Consider the following 14,494-nt stretch of genomic DNA (forward strand, 5'->3'; position numbering starts at 1 on the left):
TCTATTAATCTTTATCTTCAGCCCCTTCTCATTCCATTTTCCCTATGCCATTAGCCTTATACCCTAACCTGTCCATGATTATTCCAACTTCTTTCCACCTCTTCTGTTTTCTCCCTCTGCAAACTTATCTTCTCCCCCCACCTCATTCCTTCAATCCCCTACATATTCAGCCCCATTTCCCAAATCATACCCCCCACTCCATTCTATCTCTCCCTCCTCACCTAATTCATTTTTTTTTCCTTTTATTTATTTTGCTGTTCTCAATGACTCTTCCATTTTTATTTATATCTTTCCGTCTGTCCTTCTGTCTGTTTGTCTGTCTGTCCTTCGGTCTGTCTTTGTCTTACTATCTGTCCTGCAGTGACAACATCAGTGTCCCTACAGTTTGTCACTGCCAAACATTGCACTATTCACAGTGTGAGAATTGCCATTAGTGGGCAAAGATCTCTCTCTATAAATCAACAAGCTTCTCTTGAGTGAAGAGGAAGTGCTAGTGACAGGTCTATGTCTGGGCACTCTGTCACTCTTTCTGCCATTTCTTTTAGTCTCTCTCATATTGTAAATAGCGCAAGGAGGAACATGCTTTGATAGGGTACATCAACACAGATCTGTCATTGCTTTGAAATGTATTGTTATATACAAAGTTACATTGGTATTATAGGTGGGAAAAAAAATGCTCAAGTTCTTCAAGTTTAGCCTTTCATTAATTTTTTACTTCTTTTATTTGAGGAGAAGAAGATAAAAAACCCAATTTGAGGTAATTTCCAAAATACCATACATTGCGAAAAATATCCTTATTGACTCAAAATATGACAATAAATGAGACACATATATATTGTTTTTACTGTAAAGAACCTTTTTTGCTATAGGTGAAATCTCATCTCTTTCAAACTAAATCGGTGACCTTTTGTCCTTTGTTTAGTCCCATTAATGAACAAATTAATAGAGAGCTGTTTCTAGCAGACCTGTATATATCTGCATAGTGTTATATCACCTCTGATTCACTTTTTCTCCAGAGTAAACAAGTTGGCCTTTTCTTCACAACTTCACAACTAAAATCTTCTATTCCCGTATTTAATTCTGTGGTACACTTCTGCACTTTTCTTGTTGCATAACATCCTTCTTTAGGATTTTAAGTATGTCAACTAATAAAACTAAGTTTAGACATAAACTCCGCTTAACCTGGGTATGTATGCTTCCATTGTAGGTTCCTGTCAATCATTTTTATAAGCTCTGTTCTTGTACCTGGCAGTCAGCATAGAGAAAAAATACAGAAAAGTTACCAACTTTTCTGTTTCTCCCCTTCATTTGCAACATATTCCCCTTGCGTTGCTTGTACTAGATCTAATTTTCTAAAAAAAATGTATAAATGTAAAAGAAAAAAGTTAACATAAGGTATAGGTCATTTACAATGTTTTATTCAATAGTGTAAATTCCAGAGAAGTGACAGTACCTGTTTAGCATAGATGCCCAATATTGCACAGTGTATTCGATGTGAGATCTTACCATTGTTTTATAGAGGCATTGTTTTGAATGAACACACAAATACCATCAACATCAGGGTAAGAAATATACCACGACAGCCACATAACATGATTATGATACTTAGTCTGCACCATATATTCTGGTTTTAAAAATTAATAAATAAAGCATTTTCAAACAAGCTAGTGGCCACAAATAAGAGAGTTGGATGCCACATGTGGTCTATGGGCTGCTTGTTAGATTGAATTTTCATGGGCAACATATCATCTGAATATAAGACTTAAAATATTACTGTTAGATGTGTTAGATAACCACAGTATCATTTTAATCCCCGGGACCCGAAGACATCTTCAGAAATCTTGTGTGTGGAGGTAAGTTTGGAATTCTCCAAAATCTCAGATTGAGACTTCAAAAGCACAAGGGTGCAGTTGTGATAAACCATAAGGTCCTATCTTTATAAATCACTAGCACATTTTTCCCCAGTACGTTTAGATGCAAACCAGGCAACGTATGCTTCTATTGTAATGGTTTATGAGGTGATTTACAAGTTGTTTCTGTAACTGTTCTCATGTCTCTTTTTAGATGTGCCCCGGGCTATTACGGAAATCCTTTACTAATAGGAAGCACATGCAAAAAATGTGACTGTAGTGGGAATTCAGATCCTAACCTAATATTTGAAGACTGCAATGAGTTGACTGGGCAATGCAACAACTGCTTTCGTAACTCCACTGGATTTAACTGTGAGCGGTGTGCTGACTGGTATTATGGAGATGCCAGAGTAGCTAAGAACTGCACAGGTATCATGCTTATAACACTACTTTTCCATAAAAGTTTCACAGAAAGGACCTAGGGACCCATACAGGACAAATAGGGTTGACTGTCCATTACCCAACAGCAATTGGGCAAACAGATAACATTTAAACTCTACATGGTCACTGAGGTTACTTTTGGCAATTTAATACCCTTTGGAAGTTTGTGAAATGGCTGGGAATATTTACAATGAAAATGTTTTTTTTTTTTAAATAAATTGTGAAGAGTTGTGCACTTGGCACAACAGATAAAGCTTGTCTATGTGTAAGGAAGTTTTCCTGATGTCTTTTCTGACTCTGGGTGCCTACTGGTGCCTATGATGTTAACATGTAAGGTTGTTGGTTTATAATTTATATCCAGCTCTGTCTATGATAAACTAATTGTCATTGTTGCTCTTTTATTCTTTTAGAATGCCACTGTTCAAAGTGTGGAACCAAATTCTGTCATGGTGGTACAGGCCAATGTCATTGCAAACCGGGGGTAACTGGAGCAAAGTGTGATCGCTGTCAGGTAAAGGTAGCAGTTAACCTGTATATCAATGAGTTTAGGACTTGGCCCCCATCTATGAGCATCAGGTAGAAGGTTTGAATAAAATAATATGGGTGGACACTATACTGTCTACTCTCCATGCCCCCACCCATGGTCAGCATGTGTGGGATTGATTAGATAAAAAGTGGAGAGAGTTAGCCTTGTATGTGTCCCCCAGCCCCCATGGTGGGGGCTCGTAATTCCCCAACCTATGGTCAGTGGGTGAGAAAATATTTATAAAAAATGTGGCTGTAACCAAGTGTACCCCCCAGCTCACATTCATTGGTGGTGGTAGGAGGCTATTCAATTTTATAAAAAATTGGTGGAATCTTGTGTCCCCTCTGCACCTATCCATAGGTGGTGGGTGGGGCACTACTTAAAAAATAATATGGGGGGATCTAATACTCTCAGCCACTACCCATTAGAGGCAGGTGAAAGGCCAATAAATTAATAATAATCTAATACCCCCTCTCCAGCCTGCATTCATGGGCAGCATGGGGCTAGCAATACAAAATAGAAGGGAGAGTAGACATACCATTGTCACCTCTACCCAAATGTTGGCCAGTGTAAACCGACCCCAGGTGTCTAGGGATCCCCAAGCTCCTAGTCATCCCACTAAAAAAAAAAAATCCTGCGTACCCCCTCACCCTAATAATAGATAGGGGGGACCAATAAGTCTAGTACCTGTAAAAATATATATATATATATATGTATATATTATCAGACATCTTTCTTTTTAAATCTTCTTTATGGATCCTAAACCCTGATTGCATCCCAGGAATTCTTTCCATTACAATTCTTTTTACTCTTGGCAATCAAGCTGCCAGCTGCAACATCTGCTTTAACTTTAGTTCGACATGTATGGAATAGGATAATACCAAATAATGTCCTTGTTGTTGTTTCCCAGGCTGGATACTATGGATATGACAGTTGCTTGGGCTGTCACAAGTGTGAGTGCAGCTTAGCCTCTTTGGACAACAACTGTGATCCCGTAACTCAACAGTGTAAATGTAGCCCTGGTACTGGGGGTCTGAAATGTGAGAGGTGCAAGTCTGGATTCTGGAATTACAGTCCATCCGGCTGTCTCAGTAAGTGTAGGCAGATACAATATTGTATTTAAGTAAAGGTTATAGATTGCATAAGCTATTAAGCATGATGGTGTTGTACAGGTAATATTACCACTTGTTTTTTTCATGTGTACTTCTTATTATATACAATTATAGAACTGATTCATTTAGCAGCTATTCCACTTCCATGGAAATCCATGTGTTAATAAATTTGTTTATAAACCGGTAAAATTTTTATTTTTTAATTTGTGAATCCATGTTTAATATGAGAGAACATAATAAGTCAGTTTTCAAAGAGCGCTGAGCATAATCACCCAGAGTACATAGGTGCCTACATTTTGGGTACTGTCCCAGCAAATTTAGAATCCGTGGACCTGGACCACATAAACATAGAAAAACAATTTCTACGTGCTTCCAGTTTTAGTGTTCACCAATGTGCTACCAAGCATTTATTTGAAGGACATAAAAGACAGGCAAACGTTTCAGGCACAAGCCCCTTTTCAAAGCAAATGTTCTTAAACATGCAGTAACACTCACCAGTTTATATACAATTTGCAATAAATTAAGAACCCAGGTGCCACCCCCCCCACAGATCAAGTGCAGCTGTTTCTCATTAAATGGCTTTCCTCCACCATCTTGGAGCTCTCTTCTGGTTTCTGGCAAGTGTGGGCATGACGCCGGACATCGTGCACGCAAGCTGCGTATGAAGTCATGACGCACGGTTGCTAGGAAATGAGTATACAATACAGAAGTTCATTATACAGATCGCAATAAATAATGCTATATATAAACAGCATTCAAAGAGATATACCTCAAATATGGAACAAAAACAAGTCATAAGCATACAATTACAACACAGGAAGCCACATAATCGAATTTGAATGAAAAGATACAGGTGAAAGTGAATATAATACCCAGTGTGTGATTAAAAAAAGCTGCAAAAGTATAGTGTATAATATTATAGTGTATAATGTTATACCCATATATACTAGATATGTAATAAAGAAAAGAACCACCCATTGTCAATTAGGTACTAGGGCTGGCATAGGCAACCTTCGGCACTCCAGATGTTTTGGACCACACATGATGCTTTACCAGCATTATGGGTGCTAGAGCGTTATAAGGTTGCCTATCCCTGTACTAGGGTGTACAGGGTGCCTAATCCTGTGCATATAGCTTAGAGTAAACTGTACCACAATTTGAAATCTGTCGATTTTTAAAATGCAAGAGTGGACTAGGCACTAGGACAATGCACGGAGTGCAGTGTGCATCATAACCACTACAACAGTTTAATAGAGAATTTAAGCAACTCTTTTATATTATGGAAACAAGAATTCCATTGAAAATTCCCACTAGCAAAAAGTTTGCCCAGTATCAACTAGTTCTTTAAAATATTCTTCTACACCTGCTGAGCATGCTACTAAATAGCATTATTAACAAAATCACCCTATTGCGTTAATATGTACAAACTAAAGAGAAAATATTATTTTATAATTATTTTATATGTCAGCTTTTCTACTTTACATTGATTCTGGAAAATTAATTCTTACTTTAGCCAAATGTCAGAAGTTCGCTCAAACACCTGTGGGAAATAAGTTTCAGAGGAAAGCGTATTAAGGAGTGTCTGTACACCAGGTTTATTTCAAGAACACTGCAATATTGTTAGATTTAAAAAAAAAAATAAAGAAATAAAATAATGATTTGTCCTCAACTCACTCACCACCCAAAAGTTAGAGATCAAAACAAATACATTTATATTGGAACATTTTTGTTGCATGTATATTATGTACGTCTGTATACACTGATTAGCCATAACAGTAAAACCGATGACAGGTGAAGTGAATAACATTGATTACATGGTTACTATGGCACCTGTCAAGGGGTGGGAAATATTAGGCAGCAAGTGAACAGTCTGTTCTTGAATTGCATGTGTTGGAAGCAGGGAAATGGGGCAAGCGAAAATTGTCTGAGTGACTTTGACCAAATAGATGCATGGCTAGATGCATGGGTCAGTGCATCTCGAAAATGAGTCTTGTGGGGTGTCCCCGGTATGCAGTGGTTACTATCTACCAAACAGGTTTTCCTGAAAGCTTGTCATTCCAAAATGTTGATAGTCCCAAAAAAATATTCTAAAATACTAATTTAATCTGTAATTTTACATCTGCATCACTGGGTTAATATGGCTATAATCTCTACTCGGACATACTCTATGATACTATTATTACATTATTACATTGCAGCATAGTGTGTACATCTCATATTTTCCATTATTATATATATATATATATATATATATATATATATATATATATATATATATTCTGGTTTTCCCTATTTTGCACTAACTTTATCTTTCCTGTAGAATGCAATTGTGGAGGTGGACCATGTAATAATAAAACTGGAGAATGTCTGCTGGAGGATCCTGAATCAACCGCTGCTTCAGACTGCTCATTTAGTAGGTGTAATGCTAAATAAAATGTGTATCATTTGTTATTATTGTTCATTGCTATACTTAGAATTAGCTAGTGCGCGTGTAAGTCACCAAAACATGTTTGCTGTACATTTCTCTATACGGTCCCTTTCACACAGTTACATGCTGTTCCATTGGCTGCGCTATGCATACATTTTAGACATTTACCCCGTATTGAAAACAACTTCATAGAGCAGAGGAGTCATAAACTGCTCTTTAGTCTACATGAGGGTACTGTCTTCAGTAAAATGCTATTACAGCCTATTTTCAACTGAAATTGACCCTTGAATGTTTTTAAATATGACTTAAGAAATATCCTAGACTTCACAACAGCATCAACTGGTATTCAATATGACATCTAATGCAAAGTCCCCTTTTTGACAATCAACTCTCGTTTTGATGTGATTATTACAAAAACAACAACAAACCAACAAGGAAAGGCATTTGAAGTGCCATGGTACATATTGTAAGAAAAGGTTTATTAGAAGAAATATATATATATATATATAATAGAATATAAAGTATATACTCATTAGAGCTCCAGGTTACCTCAAAATCTCAAAAAGAGAACAAAGAAACAATTCAGCAGATATTTTGGAGGTTGGAGATATCTTGCAAACTTTCAATCATCTTCCCAGGTTCCCAGGTGCCATATATATCGCAAGTTGTGGATCAGTCCACAAAGAACAGTTTTAGTAAATAATGGTACCAAAAGTACCAAATTTCTGGTAGGGTTATAATTCATTTCTTTTAACTCATTTAAAATAGCAGCAATTTTTATGTTGGGCCTCATTGAAATTATTAACAGGATGGTAGCAAATGTAAACATGGATAGGGATTAGAAATGACTAGGTATATTTTAGTGTGTATATGATTCTAAAAATATCATAATTTGTTTAATATATATTACTATAGAAGCTGCAATACAGACTGTGCTTACATTTCATACTACTCTTAATGCTCTATAAAAATATCTTGTACCAGTCAGATGTGCTGGCCTGCAGTCTATGGTGATTAGTGACGTGACTTCTTTTAAAACTCTGGAGGCTGCTTGTGGTAAACGTAATCTCTAGGGCTTCTTAAAACAACACAACTGTCCTACAGTCTGAGGAAGAGCATGGCCTGACAACTCTCGTGCTATCCCAGGACATAGCTTCTTCCTGTTAACTGAATCCTGATAAATACATATAATGCTGACAAGCGGTATACATGTTTACTGTCAGACATATTGTGCTCTACAATACCCGTATTGGCATGTAATTGGCATAGCAAAGGCTGTACTCCCTTGAAATGTCACCATACAGACCAAAAATCTGCACGTGTGTCTATGTATAACTGCTAGTGGTACATTATGAACAGGTAGCATTATCCCAATTCAGAGTCATGCACACGTTATATTGCTCCAGGAAATGAATGTGGGCCACCATGTCACAAAGGTACAAATAAAGTCTAGGTCACAGCCAGTAGTTTCCTCAAGGAAGGCAGTTTTGATTGCAGAGTTTATAGCAACATTTCTTCTCTTAATCGAGGCTTTGTCAAGCTTAACAAGGGCTCTATTAACAGTTGAACTGTTGCTGTAAACTGTTCCTGTAATAAAGACTGCCTTCCTGAGGAAACTACTGGGTGCCTAGGCTATCGTGTACACATATGACCAGGTAGAAGTCTGAATGAATCAGAGAGTGATGATCTATTTCATTCACATGTGCATTAATATTACATTTAAAAAAGAGCAACATATTGCATGCAATGCTATGCAAAAAGGAGAAATAGCAGAGCTCTGTGCGAGTACAAATCGCTGTTACCCAGAAGCAGGGCCCTAAAGGTTTCACCCCTACAAGTTGTTGATTCGCATAGAATGTGATCTTATCAACAGAACTTCAACTTTATATCTACCTTTAGAATTAGGACTGAGAACATGTAGACATATGAACATTGTTCACATGATGCAAAATGCTTCAGCTGTAGTTATGTGTTTAGCTCTATGGGGGATATTTATCAAAGTGTTCTGAAAATTAATGGTTAACTTTCTTTATTGTTATTGTCATATTTATTAAAGTGATTGTTCTTTATAGTTAATTCTAATAACTTTCAAAGATGTTTCTGATTTAGAAGGCTTCCAAGTTTATAGTGGTGGAAAATGCCACCACTTTTTGTTTTGGAAAAAGTGGAGGAAATATTCAAAAATATGCTGAACCTGTGTAATGGTGCATACTCACAAACCGACAGTTAGGGTAAAAACAAACAGATGAAACAAAAAATCCAATAGATTTAATAACGTGCACCGGAAGATTCTCTGAAAACTACAAAGAAATATAAATGATACAACATCCCCAGTGTGTTTTAAGAAATGTATCATTAACATAAGCATGTGTCCTTATTTCACTAGATTGTGACAAATGCATATGGGACATGATTGACGACCTCCGACAAGCCGCCTTGTTGCTGAATGAAACCAGAGCAACAATATTAAGTATATCAACCGGTGTTGCAGCACAAAAATACCTCAACAACACAAATTCTTCGATCTTTCGTGTTAAGGTAACGCAAAGAGAATAAACATGAATATTTCACAAAAATAAAAGTAAAACATGTAAATAACAGTGTATAGTGAGTGGCTCTTTTATTATTGTTACGCTGTTATGCTCACCCACTCAGTTGCATTTTGTAATGGATAAACATCCTCTTTTATGGGAATTGTTTTTGCTTTTATAAAAGTAGGTACAGATGTTTAATTCGACAATTGTTATAGCTTTTTATCTTGGTAAAGTAATGTTGTTACCTCTGGAAACCCCTCCTTACAAATTCTACTTTAATACTATACCAAAGGTAAAATCAGGTGCACATTAAACAGAACACAAAAAATAATGATAACATGTATCTTATTACAATAATGCTGATAGAATATGATCTAGGATGCTTTTGAAACCAAACTTAATACTGCTTGGTTATGTATCAACAATGCATTTGATGGGCTATTCTTTTAACATAACTATTGTAATAATTGTTATTAAAAAACGACATTTCTGTATGAACATATGTTCCTATTTAAATCTTTTGTTGACAACATACCTAGATGACCCTGTAGAAGTTGTGAGGTTATTATTAATTAGCTTGAGGTTATATTAGCTAACTTTGCATGAATATATCTGTTGATCTTAATGGATATCACTGTAATTAATTTGTATTGAATATTTATACCATCACCATTCTCTGTTCTAGGATAAAGGTGCCTTACATAAAAAACATGCATACATAAGTGATGGACAAGATATTTAGGAAGTACTTTGTTACCTTACTTAAAATATCTATAGGTTACTAATTGTGGTAACTATTCAGATACAGGTAGGCTAGGATAGTAGTCTCCAAAATTTAGATATTCAACTAAAACTACAAATCTCAAGAAGCAAAGCCAGACTTAAAACTCGAAAAGTATCATGGGAGTTTGTGGCTCTTCGACATCTGAGGAGCGACTGTTTAGCCTTTTTCGGACTAGGATCTCTTTCTTTCTTCAAGGTACCTTACTTTTTGATAAGCAGAAACATTTGTAACTGAGAACATTTAAAAATACAGACTGTAATATCTATACCGTCTGGGGTAGAAATTCCTACCATCATGTGATGAGTGTGAGTTTGCTATTTTTCATACAAGGTGCTGTGACTTTACTGAATTCAGTTTAAATCCTCCTATTACCAACTCTAAAGCTAATATTAGTTGTTAACTCCATAAAAGAGAAATGTGCCAGTTACCTTATGGACAGGCTGACAGCACAGGTCAGAAACTCAATAAATACTTTTAATAAGGTTTGGGATCTCTAGGAGAAATACGACATGTAAAATTGAATTACATTCAAAGACGGCAGAGGGGCTGGGGGAAGGTAGGCGGGAGTTACACGCTGGTGACACGAGGCAGCATCCACATCTTCTATTCTAACCACTAACTTCTGGGAACTATCTCAACTCACACGGATGCTCTAGATCCCTGGTGGGAGGCAGCGGCACCTCTTTCATGGGGGATTCTGGTCAAAACAGGGACAAAGACTACCAGCTAAGAATGACTCACTGCATAAGATACTTTCAGATTCTGTGCACTGTCTTACTTGAAATCGACTAGTTTCCATCTTTAGATCTCACTTTCTATACTTTCTCACTCTACACTACACTCTTTCGTATCTTGTTAAAATAAAATAAAAACTAGCAGAGGGTGGAAAATGGCACCGGTACTGCTCGATATTCCTAAACACTTTCTCTGTAAGCCAGTTATGCCAAGGGTACAATATGTCATCAAATGCTAAAGTATTGTAAAGCTACCATTGTGCTGTCTATTGTGCTACTATGTATTACCTAATGGATGTACAAAATGTTACACTTTGAATGCTATTATGGCCATGACTCTGCCTGATTGTCATTCTATAAATAAAGAATAAAAAAAAAAAATGTGCCATACTGAGAGCTTGATTGGTGCACAGTGGAAAAAATTGCTTCTTCCGAACCACATCAGCCAAGAAAAAAGATTGGAGAGGAATGTAGCATTTAGTCCATGTTGATTTTTTGTCAGAATTTCGGTGCTGAAAAAAATCACTGAAGTAATTCAGGCAGCCAGAAAAAGGCAATGGTGCATATGACTATGCCAACATGTAAAAACTACTACAATATTGCCTGGCCTAGTGGCTACGCAAAATCAGCCATTTTTGCAATGACAATCCTGAGTTGCCAACAATTAGATTAATATGTACCTGGATTAGAAAAAAATAGGAAGTGAGAGAACTTCTACCTGTGACATCAAAACATCAAGCATCATGAGGAGACATCAAGAGAAGAATGATCTCAATCTGAATTGGCTGACACTCAATAGTAGGCTTAAAAGCAGGTGCTTCCATACTGCAATGTTAATAAAAAATAAAATGAAAAAAAGAACAGGAAAAAAAAATGATTCATGTGATCTGTCAGCATGAACATATGCTGGGCTAGACCTAGGCTTAAATACATGCCAGAGCCAGACATTTCATGCAGAACCAGGATCGTTAAAGGTCAAATGTTTATAACGGCATATAATATTTAAAGGTTTCCTAAGGATTACCATTTGAGTTAAATAGATTTGTAACCCATATTTGAAAAAAAAACGGGATCTAAGCCAAGCTTTCTGATAGCTTCCATGATGATGCTAACATCCAGAACCTTTGCTTTTGTTGGAGATGTAACGAATAAATTAATCACTGCCTCTATTTAGTGAGGGTTGATGGGGCTGCAAGAATATCTACACCACTAAGAATAAAATGGATTATATCTCTATTTAATAGTTAACTAAAGATATGTTTTCCTACTATATGTGTGACCCAAAGCATGACTGAATGATACAAGGTGCAGACTGTATTATTGAGGTGTGCCTCGGGACCACCAGGCAAGCCACACAAAGACTCTCTTGCAATTGTGGTACTGTAGCTAAAAAGAATAAAAAATACTTGTACATTTGATCAATGTAACTACTTTGGTTCGACAGGAACATTTGGAAAAGAAAAAGAGTGACTCAGTTCGTACAAACCTGCAGATTGACAATGTTGAAACTGAAACTGAAATTATTGTGGCAGAAGTGAATACAATTGCAGAGAAGGTTGGTACACTTGTTTGATATTCCTGTTAAGGGGAAACCTTTAGTCCTGGAAAAAAAAAACAATTATTATTTTGGAACTATATGCTCCCTTCTTTTAATGTGCACATTGTCCACCCCCTTGGCCTTGGTAAAAATGAATCTAAATGAATATTACTCACCTTGTTTCCAGTGCCAGGACTTCTCCACTGAAGCCTCCAGCTCTGCCTCCGGTGATGTCAGCTAATGTCACCTGTGATCTCGTCCAATTCAATGCTTCTCATAGAGATGCATTGTATTTGGAGAGTGCATGCACGGCAAACCTTCACGCACCTGCAATCAGCCCCACTAGTGGCTTTCTTAAAGAGACACTATAGACACACAGGACAGAGGGGGGAACTATAGTGCCAGGAAAACAAGTTTGTTTTCCTGGCACTATAGTTTCCCTTTGACCCCATAATGTAAACATCGCTATATTTACAAAATGTTAAACATTAAAGGGCTACAAGGATAGGACCACTGCACCCAGACCACTTCATTGAGATGAAGTTATCAAGGTGGCTTTAGTTGTAAAACCTTAAAATGATTGTAGATTGTAGAATATGCTACCCAAATACAGTAAGATTTTAAAGTAAAAAGTGAAATGCAAAAGAAACATTTCCGATCCACCATAATGGGCAAATTAGGCTTGAAAAAGTTTATTTCTCTTGGATGTCAATGAATTATGAGATTTGCTGCCCAACAAAAGCTGGGGATCAGCAGCTTAACATCTTGTCTGTAAATATTATGAGGCACGTGTCTGTTTTATTTAAACCACGAAGCACAAAGGGCATTTAATGCTGGGTGCCAATTATACCTTTAGCTCAATTTCGGAATCATACTGTTCCAAATGGCCAGTTATATAATACGAAATAATGATTTGATTGTCATGGATGTGGTATAAACATTAACATCAAACTAAGTTTTGAATGTTGTGACTGTACAGAATTTGAGAATGTGTAAACATGTGAATTATAGCACTCTATTAGGCATATGTCTAATGTCAAGCTGCATGTGAAATGTTTTGAAATGTTCTGATTTAGTAACACTGTGTGCTGATGGAAAATAGAACATTCTGAACTTGTGTTGACATTGGCTATTTCTAGGGAAATTTAGCAGAGATGAAAGGTTTGCAGACAAGCAAGGAAACCATAGAAACAGAGAACCGCGCTGAGTTGATTGCAACCCAAATTAGTGACATAGAAGCTGGTATCCAAGGTAAATATTTTACTTGTGGTATAATTTGCTTTTTTTTATAATTTTTTTTCTCTTTTTTAAAAATGTTTAAAATGTAATTTTATTCTACAATCAAGGCCACATTATCTCTGCTTTTATGAAAAATATGCAGAATGATAGAGGATACTCTGAATATGTTACATTAATACAAGCTGTGTGTATGCTATCGAGAAGCAAGACCTGATGTATAAATGTATTTAAAGAATTACTCCAAAGATCATAACTAATACAGCCTGCTGTAGAATTCTGAAGCTAGCAGTACCCTGGTACCATTTCCCGGAAATAGGGGAAACCATTTTGAAACAGTTTCCCCTCTTATCAGGATCCCACATTGGTGGCTTTACTGCACTCAGCTCTTCAGAGCTGCAGAAGAAGGATGCCAACCCTGCCACTCAGTCATTGGCTAAAAGCAGAAGCCGAGTGCTCTTAGCCATTGAATGATATTCTGAACATAGAATATTCATAGGATTGATTATAGCCAGCCCTTGAGTTACACCTCCAGAAGCAACATTAAAGGACAACTGTCACCTCAAATATAACAATCCATTCATCAAGTATTAAATGGTAATGGATTTTTATTTTTAAAATGAAGTATATGTAAAAAAAAATGAGAAAAAAAACATTCCTCCCTTTCTTATATGACAGGATCCTTAAGCTATGTACATGCACCTTGGGTGAGACAGTGTTTGGAAACCAACAGTTAATCTCTATGGTCTGATTCTGTGCAGGCAGTGAAGCAGGGGAGGTCATGGAGACTAACAGTTTTCAAACACTGTCTGACCCAAGGTGCATGACTGATGAATTTCCAACAGATGCAGTGGCAAATACTGTCTCCCTTGTATTATCTTAAGTAATCAGGTATGACTTCTCTACATCACAGTTTAAAAATGCATTGCAAGTGGGTGGTTATGGTGTAAATTGTCTGTGGGCGACATCCTACTTCCAGTATTATCTCAAACCACGGTCCAGCTTTTTTATTTGTATTTTTAAATGGGTCTCTGCTCCTGTCCTGTCCTTATTAATGCAGAATTTAGCTGCTATATTAGCCTGTCCAGCTTTGCGTGGCATTGATTGGCTGAGAATGCTGGGGTAGCCTGTCCAGGGTTTTATGGGCTAATTTTGAAGACACTTTCTGCATTAACTAAATCACAGCAGATGGACTAGACCTTGGGAATCAGAGAGCGATGGTTTTCTCAAACTGCTCAAAAACTGCTATGACTCCCACTATTTCCACCATAACCACTACAATAAGCTACAAAAGCTATGGTGCTTCAACGTG

The 14,494-nt window shown here is 36.8% G+C and overlaps 1 protein-coding gene across 1 annotated transcript in view; it reads left to right on the forward strand.

Moving 5' to 3' along the window:
* Positions 1-14,494, forward strand: part of LAMA4 (laminin subunit alpha 4) — a 139,587-nt gene that overhangs the window by 60,508 nt on the left and 64,585 nt on the right. The window contains exons 5-11 of the mRNA XM_063443504.1: positions 2,065-2,279; positions 2,702-2,802; positions 3,728-3,908; positions 6,250-6,342; positions 8,744-8,895; positions 11,854-11,964; positions 13,086-13,197. Of these exons, the coding sequence (XP_063299574.1) occupies positions 2,065-2,279; positions 2,702-2,802; positions 3,728-3,908; positions 6,250-6,342; positions 8,744-8,895; positions 11,854-11,964; positions 13,086-13,197 (965 nt within the window). The remainder of the gene's footprint in view (positions 1-2,064; positions 2,280-2,701; positions 2,803-3,727; positions 3,909-6,249; positions 6,343-8,743; positions 8,896-11,853; positions 11,965-13,085; positions 13,198-14,494) is intronic.

This window comes from Pelobates fuscus, chromosome 2 (genome assembly GCF_036172605.1).
Source record: "Pelobates fuscus isolate aPelFus1 chromosome 2, aPelFus1.pri, whole genome shotgun sequence".
Classification (NCBI taxonomy): domain Eukaryota; kingdom Metazoa; phylum Chordata; class Amphibia; order Anura; family Pelobatidae; genus Pelobates; species Pelobates fuscus.